Source organism: Trachinotus anak, unplaced genomic scaffold (assembly GCF_046630095.1).
Source record: "Trachinotus anak isolate AG129_WGS33_773 ecotype Australia unplaced genomic scaffold, CSIRO_AGI_Tana_v1 ptg000015l, whole genome shotgun sequence".
In the NCBI taxonomy this organism is placed as follows: Eukaryota; Metazoa; Chordata; class Actinopteri; order Carangiformes; family Carangidae; genus Trachinotus; species Trachinotus anak.
This window is the reverse complement of record NW_027273866.1, coordinates 11671810-11696749: the sequence shown is the minus strand read 5'-3', so window position 1 is coordinate 11696749 and position 24940 is coordinate 11671810. Positions and strand designations below refer to the sequence as shown.

Below are 24940 nucleotides of genomic sequence, written 5' to 3'. Positions count from 1 at the left end.
TCAGCCCAAGTGAAAATGAAATGGCATTTGGCTGGTGAGCAGGTTTAATTTCCGACCCCAGAGTAAAAGCCAGCAGCAGGCAGGCAGCTGGATTAGTATTCAGCTGGCTGTGGACAACAGAGCTGGTCTGTTGGTGTTTGCCCTGTGGCTGTTGTTTTGCTGTCAGGTTAGCCAATGACACGTCAGAGCTCACCTCTCTGGCCTCAGCAGCTCGTAGCTATAATACACTCTCTGCAGCTCCCTGTCCACACCTCTTTCTGCCACTGAAACAGACAGCTTCTATCATCGTTTAACCTGATTTTAATCAACACATTTTTCCTTCCTCATCTGCAGTAACACTGTCATACCTCAACCTGTAACACAGATGCATTTTTCCACTGTTGGCCTTGAGCAGTTCAAACACAAAGGTGTGTTTCAAGCTGGAGCTTAGAATCACAGGTTAAATTACCATATGAATGAGAATATTTTGTCCAGGATAATGGAAGCATGAGATACTGTATATTGCAAGAAAAGCATCCACAATAGACCATTACTGAATAGAATCAAACTTGAAAGTAGGAAAAAGATGTGTATGTCTTTTCCTCTACCCTGATTTTCTCCAGTTAGTCAGTAAAGCATCAGGTACAACCTTATCTCTCCTCTGTCTTTACCTTTTTCGTTCTTTTATCTTGGTATTTGTGACTCAAGCGACAATATTTGTTGACCTTTCTCAGTGTTTCTGTTGATAATGGCAGAAAAGCTACTTAGTGTGGATGACATTATGTTAAACAACAACATTAAGTATTAAGGTACATTATGTCCAGTAAAATACATGTTATCTGTGTAGTTCAATGATGATATCATAAGAAGGAACCTAAATTATAAAAGCACATATTTTGTTTGTTTTGCATCCTTTTTGTGAACAAATTAAAAGTCCCATATAGTGTAAAGGTAGATGTCCACGTGTTTTTTGATTATAAAGCAGGTGTAGGTTCTATATTAATACTGTGAAAGTATCAAAGCCTCAGTCCACAGAGAAATGCAAACCGCCTGTATTCAGAAACTGAGCCTTAAAACAAGCCGTCAGGACTTCTGGAACTTTGTGATGTCACAACACAGCAGTCACTGCTCTCAGTCATGCCTCAAGCCCCGCCCCCCTGGACTCACCATCCAACCTTGCAGAATTTGAATTTACCTGAAATCTGCTATATTTTTATTTGATCACTCGGTTATCAAATAGAAATCAAAGAGGCTCAGACCCCCCCTTTTGATTGGTTCATTAGCCTGTTGTTACTAGAGCTCCAGAGAGAGGCCTGAGAGAGGAAATGCAAAACTACATTGAGATGGGTTTTTGGTACTTAAAACCACAAATATATCTGCTTTATGATATCAAAACTTAAAACACCAAAGAAGTGTAAAATATGGGACCTTTAAGTGGCACCAAAATTGTCAAATCAGTATTTTCTGTACAGTGGTTTCTAGCTTGAAAAAAAAAAAAAAAAAAAAAGTGGTCTCTGTAAATCAACGCAAAGTTTGGATTGGCAGATCTACTCATTGCTTGTACTGCATCTTATAGCGTTTCTGCCGACTGCAGAGGGACAGTTGGTGGCAGCAGTGTGGCAATAAACTGAGAGGGAGCAGGCTGTCAGCTGAAGTAAGCATGGAAGGCTTGGAAACATTCAGTAAAAGTGTTTGCAATACTTTTGTGAGGCAGGAAATGCATTCATTGTGTTTGTTTGGCCTTGAGGCAGATACAATATGATCTGGTGAGAAACGTTGAATAAAGACAAAACTTGTTTACAATGAAAACTCCACGGGGAACCATAAATTTAAAAAAAAAAAGAAATCTGGGATGAATTCCTTATAGAGCAGGTAGAATGGGACCGTTAAGTCTCAGGTTATGAGGAAAACACTTTTCTTTAAATGAAGAGATATGTCTCACTTTTCAGTCCTTGCCTCTTAGATATTGGTTTTTATTTCTATCCTATTTATGACCTCTTTTAGTCTTTTAGTATCACACATTTGGTCTAAGGACTAAAATATTGTAAATAAAGTGAAGACATTGCTGCAGTAAAGCAATGTCCCCATTTCACTCATGGCAATGATGACATTAAAGACAATTTTGTGCAGAGCTAAATTTCAGGCATCACAGCGAAATGTCTGAGTACTTAAGTGATGATATTTCAGTTTTACCTTGTTAATATATTTGCAGAAATTTCTAAAATTCAGTTTTAGCTTTGTCATTATGTGGTATTGAGTGCCAATTGATGAGGGAAAAATGAATTTAAATGATTTTAGCATAGGGCTGCAACAACACAATGTGAAAGAGGTGAATGAGTCTGAAAACGTTCTGAATGCACTGCTCCGAGATGAGAGGGAAAACGGAACAGATGTCATATTTGTAAGTACCTTTAGAAAGTTGATTTCAGCATTTTTATTTTCAGCCATCAAGGTGCCTTTGGTCTGCGTGTTTTTAGCTGGGTCCTCCAGGATGTGATCAAATACAAGGTGGATTTTGATGGTGATGGCTCTATACGCAGTGAGTGTTGGGTGTTGTAGCCCTCCAGGCTTCATGAAGCTACATGAATCTCTACAGTGAACTAAGTCACAGAATTTTTTAGCAATAGACAAGCAATAAGATTTCCGTGTGACAATGGTGCTGATCCTTTCAGGTGGTTGTGGTGAAGCAGCATCTGCCGGTGGATGCTCATTTCTTGTCCCTGTGAGGCTGGGAGCTCTAGGTGTGGTGGAGTGGTGGTGAGGGAGGAAAGAGGGAGGTTGGGGGAGCTGAAGCCTGACTAACTTGGCTGGCTTCCCTTGTGGAGGTTGAGATCAAATGAAGCGTGCTGCGCTGTCTGTTTCTATCTGCGTCGTCTTCTCTTTGTGTTTGTGTCCGTCTAACTGTTGTTACTTTCTATATGTTCCTCTTTCAGTCTTTGTCTTCAGGTCTCTGTTTCCGACTCCGTATCTTGACTTTGTCCATCGTTCTGATTTAAACTTGCACTTTTTAACCTCTCATCTGTCTTTATCTCCCTGTCTTTCACCATTACTGTCCATTTCCATCTGTCTCTTTGTCTTTCCTTCTCCGTCTTCTCCCATCTCTCTCTCGCTCTCTTTTTCCCTCCCACCCCCTGGGCAGAGAGGCCTTTGATGCGAGGCTGATATCTATTCACGTGGGTCATTCATCAGCACTGTGTCACTCTTTAAGCAGTGAGCAGGAAGCCAGATCAATAAGATGGCTGAACGGATGGATCTCTTAAGAGTCCTCTTCAGCCTGGAGAGATAAGGGAATATTTTTGAATGGATGGTGCTTTAAAAAGTCACACAGGGTTAGCAGGAAGGGAGGGTGGGAGGGAGCGATGAATAAAGATCTGAATGCATCACAGCCAGTATTAAAATGGGCAAAGACATTTAGATTGAAAAGGTGGTAAAACTTTATAGAAAAATCTGTGAGGGGTCTCGCTGGAATTATACTTCAACTTGGAGTTTCTAATTAAATCTATGTCTAACCTCTGTGATCCTGAATAAAAATCAGAGGAAACAATGGAGCAAAGCTGGATTTAGGAAATTCAAAGCCAACAGTTTTCAGCCTCAGTGTGGCTGATTGTACAGAGAAATCAAGTAAAGACAGTTACCTGTTGCCCAGCAATCATTACATATTGCTGCATTATAAACCATAACATTCAGAAAACATGTCGACACAGAAAATTGAAAATCAAACAGTATATGAAAATATATTATTGACAACAGATTTAAACTGAATTCCAGTAAATGTTGGGCCCCCCTTATGAACAGCTAACACAAACACCATTGTAAATATTATTTAAACTCCTCATTATAGTCCAGACTTGAAATGTAAGGAAAAAAAAAAAAAAGAAAAAAATCTGATTGTAATTCTACAGACGGGTTTCTGTGTTAGTGTGATTTCTTACACTTCATGTGGCTGAAGCCCAGTTTCTGTAATCACAGTAGGGAATTACAGAAGCCTGATTTCTCCCGGAGAACAGTAATTTAATGGCAATGTATTTGCATTACATTGGTTTCTAAAATACATACGTGTATGAGAGTTCCGAGTTCAGACAAAGTAAGGCTGTGACAGTTGAGCAGCTCAATTAAAGGAGAGATCGAGTTGCGATTGATTCTTATATTTAAAACATTTCCAGCTTAAGTCTGACTAAAACTGAAAACAGCACAAAGTAGACTCTACAAGGCTAAATAAGTTTATTTCTATTCATGAATATCTAGATTTTAAAATCATAGTAATTGCATACTCTGTCCTATGACTAACAGGAATCAGGAAGCATTAGCAACTACTGTTCATCAAGTGATTAATGATTCCAAAATAAGACTAGAGAGCTTGGAGAAACCAGATGACTGACCTCTGCATCTGGCTGCACAGTGCATGCAAATGTGTTCTTTGTTTGCCTGCACAACCTGGTTTCTAATGTGTTTTAATCAGCCATGTCAGCAACAGTTGCTGTTAAACATTACTTTACATGTTGATGTTTACGGTCACATTCATAAGTCAAACTTCAAATAGAAACTAATTAACATCATTTAGTCTGTGAACTGTTTTCTTCCCTAACGTTTGACTGCATGGTGCTGGGAATATTATAAAGATGGGATGTTAATTATATGAATGGAAAAGTAGCTTGTAAACATTATGAGTGCTGCTGCTGAGATGAATTTAGAAACAGCTGCATTTAGTCTAGTGTCAGACTGCAGCAGAGTTTTTATTTGGAGGATATTGATGCATTTTCTGGTTGAGTTTGTTTTCATTCATGTAAAATATAGCTCATTAATCCGTTCAAACCTCTTACTCATTATATGTCAAATCACAGCTCATTTAAACACATTTTGTCCTAATGTGACATTATAATTCAGTGTCCCACCTCAGTTGTCTGGTTTTGGAAACATCATGTTTGTGTTCACACGGTAAAATTGAGCCATCCTAGATGACATAAAGCTTGATGTGCACATTTCTATTTTTGTAGTTGATGGTTTTCCTACAGTAAACCGAGCTGATGTGTGGATCATTGCTGAGGCATTTTGCCATCATGCAGCTGATACTTCGCTCTTCAGCAGCCACTTGGCAACACTGACGTGAGGTGAAATATAGGAAGTCTGGGCCAGACAGCTGCAGGAACAGTGACAGGAAATCAGCAAAAGGTGTGACAGTCAGGGAATGAAGTTCAGATGGAGGAGATGTTGTCTCTGATGTATTTGTGAATACACACAGACACACACACACTCTGTCTTTGTCTTTGTGGTTTTCTTCTCATCTTCTTCACAGCTTCCTAAGTGCAAGTGTAAAAGCAGCCAGGGGACGTAGAGTAAGCCAGGAAGCACATTCTCTCTCACACACACACACACACACACACACACACACACACTCTGACACGAACAAACAACCTCTCCAAGACATGTCATCCTTACCTTCATCACCTCAAGGTGATTTTGTGTAGAGTGCAAAGAACACTCAGGGTTTGATTCCTTTTATATTTTATTTGCACAAATGTGGAAAACGCTGAAAATGGAGCAGGAGAAAAAAACATTAAGTTCTCAAGCAAAACTAAAAGATCCCACAGTGCTGCAAAAATCACATCCAGCCACAGGGAGAGAGTGTAGAGAAAGTAAATTAAGATGACAAAGAGGCTGCTTAACGTCAAAATTCAGGGGTAGAGAACTGTACAGAAAGGACAACATCCAGAAATAAGTAGGCTCATTAAATATACCTAATGCTAATAAGCAAATGGAAGTGCATGCATGTAAAGGTTGTTGACAGTCATGTGTGTCTGACTTAGTACCCTCCTTAACCTCTTGGCAAGATCGTGGCAGCTTGTGTGTCATGTTTTGAGAAAACTCAGGACATACAAGCACAAACGAGTCAATGATGGCAGGTAGAGAGTCTTTACTGGGATGTTAAAACAAAGACAAACAAACCAGGCAGGTACAAAGAGGTGGCAGCCAGGAAAACCGTCAGGAGCAGGGAGCAGGCAGATAAGCATGCTAAGGTCTGGAGAGCTTGGCAGTGAGCATGAAGACTAGGTTAGGTACATGGAGACATGGAGTCTGTGCAGGTGCGGAGCAGCCAGCAGGCGGGAAACTGGGCAGGCAGGTCTGAAAAGGCACAAGAGTTAGTGGCAAAGAAAACACAGGACTACCAGAACATGAATTTAACATGAGAACCATGTCACCTTTTTACACCTGCACTTTATATCTCGTGAACTAGTGACATCATTTTCAGTTATTTTATGTACTGCAACAGTGAAGAGATGTTTAGCTCTGATTCGGTATCTGACTTCATTTAGTACTGTCTCTAAAACAGGCTGGGTTTTGGCATCGTGTCTTAAATTCACAAAAAATTTTATTTCATGTAGAAAAAAAAATTCTCATCTTCTTTAGCAGTTGGCAATCATTTTCTTGCCATAACATGCTGTTAGACGTCCAGTATCAACAGGATAAACTGCAGTGACATGTCAAAACAACTTTAAATGATGTACTTACGATGGAAGAGTAGCTTATGGCTTTTTTCCATCAGGAGCCAAAAAAAAATGAAGGCTGGTCTGCAACCTCATTAAATAATACTTCAGATCGATATGGGCTGTAATCACCTCTTCTGTAAAGCACTGTCAGACCCAAACACACGAATATTCATAGTTTTGAAGTAGAAATTCAGTGTTCAGTGGCAGAAACTCACACTCATCGTCATGCACTTCTTCACCACAAATGGAATCTCAGGTGATCTCAAGGCTCCCAGTTCTCCTCTTGCTTGATCAGTCTTTTTTCACTCATCTCTTCTTCTTCTCCCTGTCGGTCCACAGCTGCTTCCTGTCCCTGCTTCTGGTGGCCGCCGTGGTTTGGAAGATCAAACAGAGCTGCTGGGCATCAAGGCGACGAGAGGTAAGTCTGAGACACAAGCTTACAACAAATATTGATTTTGGTAACTCAGGTGGATGAATAACAACCATTCAAACATATTTCTGGTTGTAATTATTTTGGTTGGCGTTGTTCTGTCTTGATGTTTCTGGTCAGTGTAGTTTAAAAACATCAAGCGGAAGGTTTGCACCTGGAGGTTTAAAGATACTCTACAAACAGGTACCTTCAGTATGTATCTCTGCACATCATCAAACACATGACATGAGTTTGACTCTGACGGACTTTGCTGCCCAAATTTGTATTTGAATATATTTTAACTTCTGAATTTAAATCCTCCAGGTGTATGATCAAAAACAATTTTGATCTTAGCGTTTTGTCTAAGAGGATTTTTCGTTTCAGTCTTTCATGATTCCCCAGTGTTTTTTTCCCCCTTATTCCTTCTACTCTTGAAACTTCCATGAACCACTTTTCTCTTATGGATACAGAATCGCTCAGAAAAGAACAAATGCATTGTAAGCTCTGCTGCTGCTCATCTGACTGTATCACAGTCAGTTTTTTTTTTCTTTTTCTTTTGTGAGTGTTCAGCTATCAAGTTAATTAACTACGTGGAATGAGTTTTTTAAAATAAGGAAATGCGTAAACCAACCATCAGTAAATACTGTGTTATTTCTTAATGCTAATATCTAAGCTTTTGCATTATGACATTATACCAGTGTATTTTCTTTCCTGGACCTCTGGAAAAATTTACCTTAAGTCTAAAAATCTATTCTGCAAGGAAAACTGTAAAGCAAACAGAGAGCTCAAATGCTAAGCGCATTTAGGCTTTACTACCAGTTAAAAGTTTAGATTAAAACTGATTAAAAGAAATGAAACATTACTGTTGAAGACCTTCTGTCAAGTAAGACTTCTACATAGTACCTTAAGCTATTTTATGTAATATAAGTGAATGCTAGCTTGTTAGGGAGCGCTTCTTATTTGTTAGTCTCTTAGCTAGCTAGCTAGGAAGCTTCCTGGCTACTAAAACTAGCACAGACTGTTGGCGACTCCAGAGGTTTGTTAACATGAATGAAGTTTGAAATTCTAAATTTATTAAACCCATAAAGAGGACACAGCCACCTCACTACAACTTCTTACAACTTTTTAGGTGGTGACATGCCTGAGTGCTTGTCACATTAGCGTGCCCAGGTCACACTATGATTGTATTCTTCTGATAAACTCTAAACACTGATCTGCTTGTAACTATGATCCAGCTTTAAATGGTTCTTTTGATGACCACTCTTACTTTATGTGGTGCTTCCCTGAGGCTCCATTGAGGAACCAGTGTTGTTGGGCCTATGCCGTACCTGCTGCTGTTCTTATCTGGAAAAGCAGGATTGATTTTTCCATCCGTGCAGACAATGTGTAGTTGTAGATCTCTGAATGATATATTAGTCCTATTGATAATTTGTTAAGTACAGCGGTTTTATGTGTACATGGATGGCACACAATTACCTGCAACTCAACAGAAAAAGAGGCAGTGTTTTAATTACTGTAGCCAGGAGCCTGCATTAGCTCACAGTCCCAAGCCTCAATCTATTCACTTAGTCCTGTTTATCCTGGTTTAAAGTGCAGCCATTTTTTCAGACAGGCAGGTACTAACGGCCTGATAGATGTTTTTATCTATAGCAGGCTTGAGAGCTGTGATGTATTTTTCTAAACTGCCCTAAGAAAAATGACATTAACTTCATATCATTCAATAAACAGCAGCACTGACTGGGACAGGAAAAGAGACCTTTTTAAAGGTCCAATTACTGTCTGCCCTTTAGTTTCTGAATAGATTTTACTTATCAAAATTTAAATACATTGTTTTTGGGTTTGTAAAATCATAGATTAGAATAGCGCTGTAATGCATGGTGTAAAATATAATTTTAAAAATTCAACACAGCTAAAAAATTGATGGACAGTACAATAGGCATTTGCAGGTGTCAGGCTAGACCGTAAAGCAGATAGATGTGTAGATACTCCAGAGTTCCTGAACATCTGTGAAAACCAAAGAGCTTCTAACACTCAACATTACCAATCCACCATTTAATTTAAGAAAACAGAATTTATTTTCTAGCTGTCAGCTACTGGAGCTACATCACTGAAGTGAATTGTCTGTAATTAATTGTTCCTATGGCACAGTGCGTGGTGTCTTTCAAGACACACTGAGTCAACTGGAAAAAAACTAAAAAGTTAGTAATTCCTTGAAAAGACTGCACAGAGGATGCCAAAGCAATCTGCCAAACTGTGGGAAGCACTGCAGGCTCCACAAAAGATTGAAAATGACAATTTTCAGGTCTTTTAACAATTCTGGAAAACCAAAAGTCTGAATAATTCAAATGCTTTGGAGGACATTTTGAAAAGCCCCACTGTAGGCAGACTGATGACAGATTTAATGACATAAAAAATAAAAATATTAATATTCATTCATTCATTCTTTCATAGGAGTAAAACTCTTAAACATCAAGTTGTCTGGATCATAATAAGGTTGTTAAAGATATTATGATGCACTGCAGATTTTAAGCCTCAGTGACGTTAACCCACTTTTTCAAAAATACACACACACATTCACGGTGCTGACGGGTGGAAAGCAGGCCTGACAAAGCTCCTGTGTGATTGGTTTATGCCTCCTAAGATGACAGCACCCACAATAGATTTCTTCAGTTTATGACTTTATATCTTAAAGTCATTGTTCAAGTAACTGTGATGGCGTTTTATTTTTGTCCAGGACATAAACAGGCCCTCAGTAACCTCAGTGTTTGAGTGTCTGAGGCCGAATGAATGTTTAACTAGCAGTCAAACAGAGTCCATGCTTGTTACAGCTGGCTAGCTAGATAAAGTGATGTGGAAACTATGAAAAGGTTTGCATATTGAATAGTTACTCCCTGAAAAAAAAATGACAAAATGCATTTTCGTAGTGTGTTTCCAGAAGGGTTTGGACCACCTTTTGAACAAGTGGCTGAAAGGTTGTGTGCATGTGGGAGTATGTTTATGTATGTGTGTGCGTGTGTGGCAGTGTCTGAGGGCATACAAGCTAATATGAACTTTTTGGTTTGTGCTTTTCACACTCGCCGTGTCAGGTGAAGTGCCTTTCGGCTTTAACCTCACCCAAGAGTGCTGTCATCACCCTCACCTCTGGATGCCTATTAACATCTTTCCCTTCACCTGCTCCCACTCTGCCCTCTCTCATCACACAACCACTGCTGTCCAGCTGGGCTCTCTACAGGCTTACCTTTAAACAAAATTAGCACAGGACCTTTGTTAAGAGGATTGGGGGCTACAGGAAACTGTGTGGCCAATATTAAGCTCCCCAACACCTGGAAAAGCTGTTGGACGACAGCAGGGTTTTCTCAAATGCCTTTCATGGAATCAGTTTGGTGTCTCCTAAAACTGATTAAGACACTATTCACTTCACTTGATGAAAGCATTAAAGGAATAAAAGAAAGGATAAAGGAAGCAAAGATTAGCTTTTTTTAGCCAACCAGTCTAACTAGATAGTACACTTTTTTAAATTAAAAGAATTCCAAAGTTAAAACATGGAAAATTACATTTTTACATTCACTATTTTACTTTTAAAGTCACCATATCGCCTGTCACACTGTTTACATCCCATGATGCACCTCTTTCTTTATAACACAAGTGTCTTCCAATATTGTGTGGTCTTAAACTCATTAGCAGGGGTTGTGTGCTGTAGTCAACCATTTGAACTGGAGAGTGGAAATATCCTGTAAGCAAACACACGATTGATTGCCTGACGTGGCACTGAGAGCCTTTGCTTTACACTGTGTCGTAAATATGAAAGCACCATATAATTGGTGTAGTTTTTTAATTATCCTTTCATTATTAGTAAATTACACCAATCATATGGGCAATTTACCAATCACCAGTTCATGGGAGGTGTCAATCACCATCATGTAATGGTTGCCTCTTAAAAGGAAATAATACAGGTAATTTCTTAGATGGAGTGAATGCAAGGTAAAGGCCAAAATAGCATACAGAGAGCTGTTGCATCACATCGCTAAAATGCTGTCAGGATGGTTCTGACTCATGCATCTATTCAGCATGCTGAATACTTATGGAAACAATCCTGAGCATAAGACAAGTCAGCTGACAAATATTGTTATTTCTTTCAGAATGAGAAATGCAGTGACATCACTGCTGCAGCTTTATAGTCTGCATTTGAAAAATCCAGTTGAATCCTGCAGTGTTGCATGTCAATGCTGTGAGATCATCTGACAGAATGAGGTAAAAATAAGAGTAGCAAAGTAATTGTGAAAGCAAGAGTGAAAAATGCCAGCCAGTCAGGATGGCCAGTACAAACAGCAGGTGGGACCCGTAATGATGTGCCCTTTCTGAAGGATTGCTTTGTCTTTGTTCGAGGTGGCTGCACTAAAATCCTGTTGCAGACAGTCACATCAGCAGAGAGCCGTGTCAGAGGGGAGTCCTGTTAATGATGCTCTTCATGATGTCTTCGTCCTTCGTAGCTGTAATTGCAGCTCTTTTACCATTTCATTTGACCTCATCTTGAATCTCAGTTTTGGATTCTGTTACTAGAAAAAACAAGTTAGACCCTAAATCGGGACCAATATATTAGAAAATATTACTGATGCCGATCTATATGTAAACCCACCAAGATATGAATTGAATCCAGGCTTGAGGAAAGAGGTTGGGTGGTGAGAGAAAGAAGATGCTGTATTAGTTATATAGTGAGCACCTCCTATCATAGCTGTCGAGTTGAATTAGGGCTGTGACTCTTTTGGAAATACTCAGCAGTAGTGTTTGGCATCCCACGTCCGCCTCGCTCCACTCCAGTCAGTTTTCTGTATGCATAAAGAATTATGTTTGGGCATAAAATTTTTCAGAGCCTGTTCACCACTGCAAGGTTTTCTCATTACTTGATGTATTGAAAAGTATTGTTTTACTGCTCCAAAGTACATATAAATACACATTTTCTGTTTTTCAGACACTCATCATCTCACACACAGTGTTTGCAACTGAGAGTGAATTGAAATGGAGAACTATAAGTAGAAGAAACAAGAAGCAGACAGTATTACAAATAAGGACATCTTTGTCACTAAACTGTGCAGTTTCAGTTTTAACTATAATTTCCTCATCCTACTCATGCAGAAATGAACACAGTTACAGCAGACCTGCCTTCCTACGTACACACTTATTGTGTAAACACACCATGATGCATAATTTCCAGCAAACAGAAAGCTAATCATATATTTCCATGAGGTCAACTCTCTCGTTACAGCCTCCTGCGTCCCTGACACTGGCACCGGAGTGATTTCTCAGAGCTGTCCCTCCAGGCTTTGTTCACACATTCACCACCAATTCCTCCATGTTACTCTGTGCTTGCATCAGCCGTACAGTGACACACATTTGCATCTAATTATGCCCACGTTCACCTCACTTAGGCCATGGCGCACTGGGAAATGGTGGCCATTGCATTTTATGTGGTCATCGCAGGGTCACAGGAATTTAAGAGTTTGGCCCTGAGCCTTGTACTTCTTACCGCTGGATACTTGTCATCTGACTTAAAGGATTTTAAGCTTATTGTGCTGTCACAGTCATTGTAAGCCTCTCTGGATAACATTGTTTGCTTTAACCCTCAACTATGAATATCTTTGTGAGCTCTTTTTAAAAGAAAAACAGTAAAAAAATAAAAATAAAAAAAAAACGGTTACCAGTCCGTCTGAGTTTCATCATCAAGAAATGAAACAGAACATGAAGAGATTTGTTAGGAAAAATAGGGACTTCATACTACTAACTCCACTGTTATCAGTAGATTTAAGTGTGTGATTTATGTGCGTGGTACAAAAGGCAACATGCAACAACTTCTAACACAGTTTTTACTTAAATTATTTTCTGGTGCTACAGAGTCAGTAACTGCAGATATGAATATATTATTCAGTCTGCACTCATTTCATGAGCCATTTGCATCACGCACAGGCTGCTAGTACTACGAAAAGCTTCATAACCACGGACTTTCAAAATAAAGTATTTTCTTACCTTTAAAGCGGTGCGGCATTTCAACAGTGTAATAAGTCCTTAAAAAACTTTATGACCAACTTCACCAGAACAGCCAAACTTCCTGTCCACCTGTTTAAGTTTAGTGGTGGGTTTTAAAGGGTTAAAAGTTATGAGACAAGGAGTAGGACTGAGAAAATAGCATTTGATTGATGCTATCTGTCACCATTTCATTTTTATTTCTTTCTGACAGGTTTAGGGTGCTAATAAACCCTGAGTAAAAATATGTTTATGGCTACGTATGAGGTTCTTCTCACCGTGGTAGCAGGTGAACACCTGCCGAGACTGATGGAGGTTTCTGGAACAACCCAGAGCCCACCTGTTGGGCTCTGCGTGCTTTTTTGCATGCGTTTGAAAGTGTTCAGGTGCATGTTTTTCCTCACGTGTTTGCTGTGCATCTGTTTGCGTAGAAGCACTTGGATGTGTGTATATGTGTGTGTATTTCTGTACTGTCTGAGTCCTAATCAAAGGCTTCCTTTTGAGACCTGAGAGTTCTTTTGAAGGAGCTGGAGCTGCCAGATGGTAATAGACAGACCCAACCACAGCAGCCATTTTATACCATGGAAGGCACTGGCCTTTTAGTCGGAAAAAGCGCCGGTGCAGCTTGAGCAGCCCCTTGTTGATGTTGGTTGATTACTCCTGTGGGTGCGTTTGAGTACAGCAGAAAGAATTCTGACTTTTATGTCTTATATAACCTCTATATTTACCTTCACATAGTTAATCTTTAAACAGAGACTGGGTCATAAAAGGAGGAGTGAAGCTTTCTCTTATCAGCAGCCAACAATTACAGCAACACCGACAGGTTTCAGGCACAGCTCACGGAGGCCTGCAACAGACATGAATGATAAAAGCCCTTTTTTTGAATAGAGATGAGCAAGCTAGCTAATTAGGGCAGAGATCCAGCAGAAGCATCTTGTGAAGGGGCAATATATCATGATGCAAAATACTGTAATAATGGCACTGCTTTAACATTCGTTTACTTTGCCTCAAGGCAGAACGTCTCATTTCACTCGATTGTAGCACCAAAAAAAGATTTCAGGCCGGAGTGTGAATTACAGTACCTGGCCACGTAAGAGTTGAGTCATATGTATGGATTCATAAAAAAGTCTTAATGGTGTGGTGGACGATACAGTGAGTCTTTGATGATCATTTTCTGTTATGTCCTCCTGATGTCCCTCCTTCCTTAATTTACCGCCTACAAAAATACCCTCCTGATGACAGTGTGTGTATTTACCCGACATCCATTGTCGCCCCAACACAGATATACATCACAGATAACTTGACACATATTGGACGTGTATTGCAGCCTGAGGTATTGATAGAAATGCAGAATGTGATAATATCTGTGATCGTTGCCGCCGCGTCCCACATGATTAACTGTGTTGTAGCCTCTTTACACTATACCGGAGGTGGGGGGGGGGGGGGCAGCATAAACGTCTCCAGATACCCTCACATATTTATTACCCCATTAAGCTGCCTGCCCTCCCAGTACCACCTCCCACACTCAGCACCACCACCACCTCCCCTCAGCTATAAATATGAATGTCAGCCAGGGTGTGAAGGCTCAGGCCTCTGTTAGAAATACCTGCTATTATGTCATAAAATGAGTGGAAAGCTGTGCAATGGCCTGTGGTGTGTAAACTGAACTTCTTAGTTTTTTTTTCTTATCAAACATCATCCAGCTCAGGTTGTGTGATGTTAATGAAGTGCTGTGCAGGAGGACAGCGCCCCGAAAAATTCTCTCTATGCGCACACACACACACACACACACACACACACACACACACACACACACACACACACACACACACACACACACACACACACACACACACACACACACACACACACACACACTCTCACACACACACTCACACACTCTCTCTCTCTCTCTCTCTCTCTCTCTCTCTCTCTCTCTCTCTCTCTCTCTCTCTCTCTCTCTCTCTCTCTCTCTCTCTCTCTCCCCTCTGGAACGAACAGCCACCCTTTCACTTCTGCCTTTGATGACTCTGAGAGGGAAAGTACACAGTCCACGCATTAAAGTTTCTAAAGAATGGGAGGGGATCAGAGGAGAGATCTGAGGCACGCTGCTGTTAACAGCTCTGCTCTCTGCAGACTTTTCACTGGCTCTATTCAAGTGTATTAACCTGTGAATTCACCTGTACAAAAACAACCAATGTAGTGCTGTCGTCTTGATTGTAAACACTTGATGATGTAATGAAAATAAGAAAACAATGTACGTGCTTACAGAAGTTCAGATCTTGCTGCAGCTTTTGCATCCCAGTACAGTTAAGTGGTCTGTGATCTTTAGGTAATTATGCCCTTATACATTTAGGCAAGTGTGCATGTGATGATATCACTGTACTACTTAAAAAACAGATACAAATCCACATTAATACCCAGTGAGCTCCACTGGAATAAAGCTCCTTAAGTATTACAATGTTTGAAGCTTCTAAGATATTTAGTCACACATATACAGTAATACACAAATGAACAACAACAACATGTGAAACAAGATTTGTGTGTTATTTTTAATCCCCCTCATATTATTTATAGGCCAACTTTTCATGAAACTGTATAATTGGTGTAGAGGAAATGAGACAGATACATAAACCCTGGAAGATCATTTGTTTTGTGGCTTTGTAAAAACACTTCAGCAAACATTAGGCTGAAAGTTGGCAAAAGTGTCTAATATAAGATTATTTATCTTTGGCGAGCTGAAAAGCTGGTCCTTACTTAAGCTAACTGGAAAAATACATAATTCTCCACCAGAAATGGTTACGGTAATGCATCTTTTAATGGTTGGTTAATCATCTCATTTTGGCTGCAGCGAGCCACACTGTGTTCCTTCAAATGCAGACATATTATTTCTTATTAGTCTTTCACTGGCAGATTCACAGGTGAGTAAACTTGTTCTCTAGCTGCCAAATTAACGCACAGGACATTTTCCTGCCATCTGATGCAGAGGGTGAAGATGAATCAGAGCTGGAAATAAAGTTGTAAAATGGTTCCACAGCTGCGTCCTTGTTGTTGTCCCCTCAGCCACTGCAAACTGCTGACCCTCATTTTTCGGACATGCGGTGGTGTCACTGCGCCTCCTTGTCTTGTACCGGCCTCTTCCTCTCCCGTCCGCTCCGTCCATTCCCACCTCTGACCCATGCCATCATTGGCTCTGTCTGCAGCTTTCAGCAATCCAGACCACCACTGCAGATTGCAGCACATATACATGAACACATGCACAGTCCTTCTGCCTCTTTCTCTTCAGAGTCCTGCACTAAAACCTATAATGTAAGAACTTTATTTAACCGAGAAAGTCCCAAAGTGAAATGAAAAATTTCACAAAACAGAGAACATTTAACGCATTAGTTACAAAACATAAAGTAAATGCGAATAATCAAGGCTCCAGGGTAAAGATAAAATCAATGTTGTTAATGTCATAGTGTATTCAAGTCAAAAGAATGACAAACTTCTTCTTACTCAGTAGAAACCCTGAAATAGATGTTTGTTCCAAAGGACATGTAACCTGTATTCTCCACAATAAAAATACAGGCATGTGAGCCCAAGAGCGGCTTTGCAGAGTAGCATGTACCAATGGAAGAGTCCTGCTATCAATCAATTGAATCCACTCCCCAATCCAAGTCCTTTCAAATCCCTTGTTGAATCGGTTTAAGTTTAGGTTTAGGACCTGCTGCTTTTCTGCAGAACTGACACCCTGCCACACTAGAAAATATGACCAATATGACCTGCTGCTGTGCAGCGGTGTGGGTTGACGTGCATCAGTTGCTGCCCGTGTGTTTTGCCCTTCAGTTGATCAGCTGAAATAATTGATGTGAAATGTTTAAAACATAAACTGGGAGAATTGGACAACTGAAAGTGACATGACTTCAACATCTGGACTGTTTCAATAGAAAACACTCACCATTTTAAACTGGCTTATGCAGCAGAAGCTTTCCATTCAGAGCACAATGATTGGTATGAGCAGTAAAGACCATAATGAACACCAGTATCTTGTATACAGAGGCGTCAATCAGTCACCCAGTCACACTCAGCCTACATCATTATCTAACTCTCATAAACACACAGCCACTAATCCACATTCTCAACAACACATTCAACTTTCACTAACTTCACTCTCACACTCGTTGACTCTCCCTGCGTCTCGTACACACGGTGAGGTCTTCAGCAGATGGATCGGCGTTGAACACGCAGTGGAGTGGGAGAGATTGGCACAGGTATCCTCTGAATAGGCAGAGACTTAAAACACAATGAACATATCAAGGAGCACGTAGAGCTCCACATCAAATTAGTTTCCCAAAATATCCCTAATGATAAGGAGGATCCTCTCCTCAGTGTGGCTGCTCCTGCCCCACACACACCAGTCCCAGAAGCAGATGGCTGGATGTGAATCCGTTTCACACATGAGCAGGGAAGAAAGGAGAAAACAATCTTTCCACCTTTACTTTGCAGCTGTTACCCTCCTTACGTAGTACTTCATGATGATGCTCCATAATACATGATCATTTTGAAATCATGAAAATGCTCTGTGGCTCTGTGTCTCTTCACTCACACTTTCCAGGAGTGTTGCTCAACATAGTCCAGAGAGTGAATATTTGGATGCAGTTTAATGCACAGAACCTCAGCTTGATATGCTGTCTGTTTACATTGGCCAAAAGATGACCAAACCAAACTCCCATATCAGACAGACCATGAATACAGTGAGCAAAGTTGGGACATGTTATTGTAATTAAAAGTTTGAGAAGTGGCAAATTTCAGCCAGTTGCGACAGTAGGTGGGAAGAGAATACCGGCACATAGCACAAATGAGGCGGCAGAATTCAGAGGTGGCAGAAGAACAACGAAAACTGTTCTTTAACCGGGTTGTTTTGGTAGGAAAAAGACCTGTAGTGTCTCCCACACGGCAGAAGGTGAAACCAATACTGAGCGTGGTGACATAAAATCATTTACCTGCTTTTCTTGATTAAAGGTTTGTTGTACAGTGATGATTTCAGAGCACCTGCTGACAATGTCTACACTACCAGACTGTTGGAGATAAAATGAGGAAACCTTCAATGATGTCTGTATAAAACTGTAGAAGTCTGTGTTTTACTTTGAATTCGTCTGAGGCAGACCGGTCGCTACTGGGCTTTTTCGGTGATGTGGTTAATATTCCATTTGAGTCTGTGATGTTATGAGTTCTCTTGAGAGATGTGTGGGAGTTTAGGGTGGGGGTAGGTGCTGTGGCTAAAGTCAATAATGAGTTCCTGTTCTGGTCGTGGATGTATCGAGCTGGAGATTGTTGTGATTGCTTGGGCTGCCTGCTCCGTGAAACTGTGCTCTTCTCATTGTTAATTGGCCATGAGACCTATTATGGTAATGTCACCAGCTTAATTAAGGACAGTCAGCAAAAGGACCAATATTGCCTACACCGATTGGTACATATCAAGTAAATCAGATATGAACAAATATCCAATTAAGGCGAAATTCCTATTTATCTGTTATGACGGCAGCTCTAACAGTGCAGCTAACCACACTGGAATAATGTGTGAATGCTCCCAAGTTGTGACAATTAAACTAAACTAGATGATTAGACCTCAGAATAACACAAAGTAGAGCCGAGTTGGATCCGGCTAAACTTTATCTTTAGCCTCATTAGTTCAGAACTAACACAGCCTGGAGACATCCAGTAATTTTTAATAATCAGCTCAGTTTTTATTATTAGAACTATGTAAAAGTGAAGAATAAAAATAATTGCTGATGATATCTGCCTTAATTGAAATTTAAAAGGAGTAAATTGTGGTGCAGGTTGCTGTTTTTGGTGTTCTGGTGCAGGTAAAAGTCCATTTGGTATCTTAACCTTGTGCTTGTTAAAGTGAGTGGTGGCTAATTAAAGACAAGAAAAAACAAGTCATAAGCAAAACCATTGGTCATCTGCTTCTAAGACAGGACTCTGTTGTTTTCCTAGATAAGTGTGCTTCTTAGATGCATTCCCCATGTACAGAGGCTGTGGCAGTAATCCATAATTACCCCTTTACACCACCACCACTTGTTGGTGATGTTAACTTAGCCACTTCAGTGGCAGTTAGTCTTCTGGTCATGTAGTCAAGTGTGAAACACTAAAGTGAGGCTTATAAAAATCATTGTGTTCATTTAAAGTCACTTTATAAAACAGCATTAGCTGTTAATGTTAAAGGTCTCTTTGGAGATTGAGGAAAGATGGTCATCTGCAGCTTGAGATTTTGTAACGTTCTTTTATTTTTTGAAGATGGAGCTGGATCATTGTTTCCATTGTGTACCCCTGGAAATGGATTCAGCCATGCCTGCACAAAGAATAATTGTGTCCTTGAAGGCAGACTGTTGAGGCCATGGCTGTTGTTACAGCTCAGTGGTACCATATACTGTGCTGGGATTAGCTGCAGAAGTGCAACATCACTTTATGAAATATAACAAACGTGAGACACTCCCTGCTGTTGGAGACATCCCCAGCACTTTATTAACTACTTTGTGGCTGTCACTTAGTGGTTAAAAATATCTTTTGGCTTGTGCCGCAGCATGAACACAAAGCAGAAATTGCCTCCCCTGCTACCTCTTCCCTCTCCCTGAGACAAAAACACATGTAAATTGAACTTTTAAAAATTGACAGTGCATCACAGTAACACGTGGCTCTCCAGGGAGAATGAGGTGTCCCTGAAACACTAAGAAATAAGCAAGTGATACATTTACTTTCATTAAATAGCTTATTCTACTGTAAGGGGAGGGGGTTGTCTCCTCACACCTGACTACCTTGCCTTTTACATTTGGGGAAAAAACACCTATCTCACTGTATCTCAGTGAAGTCAAGGCAAGGAAGCTAAAGCACCACCTCATGTTTTTACTCTGTGGAAGCTCATTTGAGCTGTGGTGTCTGAAAGACTGTGCTGTTTGTCCCAGCTGTTGGGCATGTCCGAACATTTCCCCTCCCAGCTGGATAACTGTGGCTGCGTCCACACCAGAGGAGAGCGAAGAGGGAGAGAGCCCTCACCTCACCCTCCACATAGTGCTATGAATGGGAGGGAGAACCAGGGTTCTTTCTAACCTCAGCTCCCGCCGTCTCTCCCCCCTGCTGGCGGTGGGATATGAATTACTCAAGGTGACCGAGCCGGTGTGCTTTCTGCTCAGCCCGCCCGCCACCTCATGCCACCGCTCCTCACACTTACCCATTCTGTTCTGTCATCTCGCACAGTCCCAGGCGGCCGACTTTAGAGCCGCCTTCAGCAGCTTTGTGGTTGATAGACTCCCCACCATGTTCGCTGCAGCCTACTGCTGTGTGGCCCAGTATTTGAAATCTCAGCGTGCTCATTTCATTCAGGTCAGAGCTGTGATAGTAAAACATGCTATTAATCAATTACAAGCTCAAACAATAAGGTCTCCAGACACATAATGATGAAATTATGAAACTCAGTCCATATAACGAAATGATATATCACATTATCAGAAAATGAATTATCACAAGATCAGGTTTAGTGCATTTTTGCTCATTTAAACATTTTATTAAATCTTCTGTTTCATTTGCTCATAACTCTGAAATCTATCCATTAAAACCAGCGCTGCACTAATTCTCTGCAGTTCTCTGGAACAGCATTTAGTCACATAAATGAAGTTTGGTGCAGTCGTGTTGAGATGGTCGGCAGTAAAACCCTCCCTTGAAACCTGGTGCTAATGAAGTTGAGACCACACGTGCCATAAACCCTTCATTGAAACAAGCTTTAATGAAAGTGTCTCAAGCTGTTTCTAAACGACACACAACTGTGTTTGAAATGATACTTTTTCAATGTTGTAATAGCAATTCATTTTTATTGGTGAGTTTTCTTTTCCTCTGACCAGAGTTGGACTCGATAACTCTGCCAACAAGGACGTTACTGACATTGTCATTAGCCACAGATTATGATGTAAATGAACTGAGGCCACACTGACGTGAAGAAAAAGTGTGTTTCCTGCGTACTGAGGCAGCAACATCAACTGTTCTTCTTTAAAGCGCTATAAGGCCCCTGTGGATTAACTAGAGCAATGCTTTAAGATTCTATGAGAGCTGCCTTCCATCTCCTCTTCTCTCCTGAGGTCAATGTTCACTGCACCACCGCACAGAACAAAAGGCCTACTTCTGAGGTGATCAATCCTGAAGTGAGAGGTAAGGAGAGATGACGAGAAAGAGAGAGACAGAGAAAGAGAGAGCGGGGAGAAGAGGAGCAGCAGGCAGCACTGAAGGTCACTTACTCAGGATGCTGAGAATCTTGAGTAAAACATGCATCCTCCTTAAAGATAAGACCTTGTTAATGATATCCTGCGCATAGTCCAGCAAACAGCAGTCTCCTCAGACCTGACAGGGTGCGGATTCATCAAAATGTGATGAGAAATAATCAGGAGCCACTGCAGCACTGGCAGCCAGCTACAGTACCTCTGCAACAGTGTTAGGAGACGAGCTCTTTCCACCCGTCCAGGCCAACTCCACTGCAAATGTCAAGTCTGGTTTTAAAAGAAATGAACCAGCAAGTGAGTTATAGACAGTTTACATGAAGGTGCACAAGTGAAAGAATCCTAATGCATGTGTTTGTACAGCTCGTGCATGAGTTTTAGGGGCTGTGTGTGTGTGTGTGTGTGCGCGTGTGCTTCCCACATTTTGATTTAGCGACGTGATTACTGCACGAGTGTCATTCACATTTTCTGTGTGTGTGTGGGGCTTTTTGTCTCAGAGTTCCCAAAACACATCTAAACCCTGCTAATCTTAATTCCACGGAGATGGTGCATATAATTAGAGTTTGGATCAACGCCAGAATCTCACTGCTCACGACGCACAGGCTGGCTTATCGTCCTGCCCTCGCTGCACTGTGGGTGACCCCCATTTGGCCTAGTAACAGCCAACCCTCCACACCCCCACCCATCCATCATGGCAGCGGTAAAGGGCTTACCATAAGCCCAGAACCTCTGTCAAACCCCTGCCTCTGTACTTTTTGATTCTGTTTCATCTCATCCCGGGCTGTCTTTCTTTACTTTTATTCATTCCTCTATCACTGTTCAGCCTGTTTTAACTTCAGAACCGTCTCACTTCACTTCTTCTGTCACTGTTAAGTCAACAACTCTTACACCTCTATCTTAAGTTGACTGTTGTAGATTTGTTCTTTGAAAACATTTAAAAATATTGTAGTTTAATATTAGCACACATTGAAGTTCCTGTTTGCCTTTTTGTCTGTGTTATGTAAGGCAGATGAGCTACACTGGTTAACCTCTACATGTCTGCACAGAATTAGCATCTTAAAGGGAAACACACATCCCTGCTGTGAGACATGCTTCAAAATACATGTGCACATATCTGTCCTCTACATGTGTCCTGCCTCCAAGCACCAGCAGCAAATGTTTTATTATGTTCTCTCCCTGGAAGACACATCCCAGCTTCTGTACATTGACTGCATCTTCTATCTGTACATCATGCCTGCTTCACACCACAGGCATTAGATGACATGCAACAGTGTGATGTGATGCAATGTGACACATCATGATGCAGCAACACGGCGGGTGTGAGAGTTTTACCTGTTTTGCCAGCAACACAACTAGTGGTGAGCAAAGGAGGAAATGGCCATGCTATTGTTTTCTATTTCTTTTGTGGCTGTTGAGATTGTATAAGTTGTTGATTATGCAAACAGTGTAGGCAGCTGCAGTGATTTGCTTGTTTACATGTTGGATCTGACCAGCTCACAGACCAGAGAGGAGCTGGAGTCCAGGTGTTACTCTACTGTAAGTGACAGGGACATCAGAGGTGACTGACAGCTGGGTTCAAAGTGTAACCACCTGTCCTGCACATCTGCACATCAGCAAACCTAGTTTAGAAATACATAATACATAAGTCCATAATGTATTTAATAAAACTGTAAAACTGAAGTCAGCTAACACTAACACACACACACACAGCTAGGAGGTGATGACTAACAATAAATAATCAAAAGCAATTAGCAAGTAGCCAAATAAACCCGGCAGAACAGATCTCAGAGTAACAGCAGCTAAAGTGAAGTGAAATGATTGTGAAGTAGCTGCTCTCCCCGCTCTACCTGGTTTTTATGTGGCCAGACCAACCAATCAGATATAAATAAACTTTGGTTGTTTGAATGTGGCACGTTTATGATTTGTCAAATCGACGTGCCCATGCCTCGAGCCAGGCCTGCCTGATGTTTAAGGTTTGCTTGGCTACTCGTGCTGTGGTCCAGTAACTGCTGGCTGTCAGATTCACTCTCCTCCTCGTGCTGTAATACCTTGTGTTTTGTGGGCTCCCAGTTCACTCGAGAAAAGAGCAAAGACTCACATTTTTAGGCGTTTTGGTACAACTGTCCAAATGATTCATTTTAAGAAAACACAATGAGCCAATTCAGACAGAGTTGGCGTGAGTGTTCTTTGTGTTGATTGGTTAAATGCTCTTTTAGTGAATCCTTTCAGTACTTGCTCCTTTCCTTCTTTTTAACATGTCATCCCTTAATTTTTCCATTTCATCTCATCACAATCTTCCTGCCTCTTCATTTCCCTCTTTTCTTTTGCTTTTTGATTGTGCGCTCCTTTTTGATGAAGTATTGATCAGTGCTGTGGCCGAGGCGCTGGGGAAAGTGTACAGTATGTACAGAAGAGAGATAAACAGATTTAGAGAGGGAGGGAGATGGATGGAGAGATGCCCGGCACAGGTGGCAGGAGGCCGGCAGTGAGAAAAGGAAGAGTTGGGGAGTGATGGAGGTAGAAGAGAGAGGAAGAGAGACACAAAAGCTGTGGAGGGAGTGAGAGAGAGAGAGAGGGAGCAAGGGATCAAAGCTTTCTCCCTTGTCAGTATTCACAGCGTGCCTCCTCTACCCCCCACCTCACTGCCAGAGAGATGGAAAGATGAAGCGAGAGAGAAGCAGCAAGCAGCTAACATCGTTTCACAGACAAAGATTTCCTCTCTCCTTTTCCTCCGTACTTTCCTCCCTCTCTCCCTTCCTCCCCTCCGTGCCTCTCGCTCCGCAGTTTTCCCTCAGTGAAGCTGAAGGATGATTGAGAGCTCTCCCACCGACAGCATTTTTAAACAGACGCATCAATAAATAAATGGCTTGATGTAGTGCTGCGTGTGATGCATGTGTGTGTGTCCGTCCATGTGAGCTAGCTCTGCACGCAGGATGTGTGTGTTTATCTGTGTCTGTGTGTGTGTTCTCTGTGCCCAGGCAATCCAGCACTTCATCCCCTCTTCCCAGGGGCGAACTCTTTGAACGCCTTTGTCTTTCTTTCTGTTCCCATTTTTTTTCTTCTTTGCTGTGTTTGCCATCACTCGTCCCTCTCCAACATCCTCCTCCCTTATTTCTCGTTTGTCTCATTTTCCCTCTCTTCGGTTTCTTGTCTGCATTTTGCCCCCCCCCTTGCGCTCTGCTGATGCGCTCAGTCTCTTTGGCATACCACTGCTCACTGTGAATGCTCAAACACAGTTCCCTCAGATAGCGTGTGTGTGTGTGTGAGAGAGAGAGAGAGAGAGAGAGAGACACAGTGTGTGTAAATGAAAGCATTTAAATCCTCAACAAATGATTTTTGACATTACACTTCAACCTATAGATTAATTTTTAAAGCTGCTAAAATCATTATTTTTACCTTTACAATGGATCAAATGGCTGTTATGTAAAAGCGGTCGCTTCTAGTGACAATTATCACCCGACTCTCTTCCCTCAGCTCTAAGGAGCATTTGAGCATCTTTCATCTCATTGCTTATGTAATCTGACTCACAACTTTACTCTTTTGGTTCACTCTCACTTCTCTCATCAGCATTGTTTCCAGTCAGAGGTTTGTTTCAGCAAAAAAGCTCTATGAAACCACTGTACATTGTCTGTTCAGCAACAAACTTCAAGTTAGCGAATTGCTGATGAACAAAGTGGAGCATTCAGCATCTAAAGGAACAGATACTTCCCTCTTGAGACCAAAACAAGGCGAAAAGTACATGAATATTTGACTTACATTCATCAGGTGGTCAAACATGAATCTAAATGGATGCTGATGCT

At 41.2% G+C, this 24940-nt stretch overlaps 1 protein-coding gene across 3 annotated transcripts in view; it reads left to right on the top strand.

The window, feature by feature from the left end:
* The window catches only part of atrn (attractin), a 125912-nt gene that overhangs the window by 73807 nt on the left and 27165 nt on the right, over positions 1 to 24940 (top strand). For 2 of the 3 annotated variants that reach the window (XM_071498090.1, XM_071498089.1), the window contains exon 26: positions 6804 to 6882. In XM_071498090.1, the coding sequence (XP_071354191.1) occupies positions 6804 to 6882 (79 nt within the window). Of the gene's footprint in view, positions 1 to 6803; positions 6883 to 11259; positions 12567 to 24940 lie in introns of those variants that run through there. The other variant, XM_071498092.1, reaches the window with a different exon arrangement.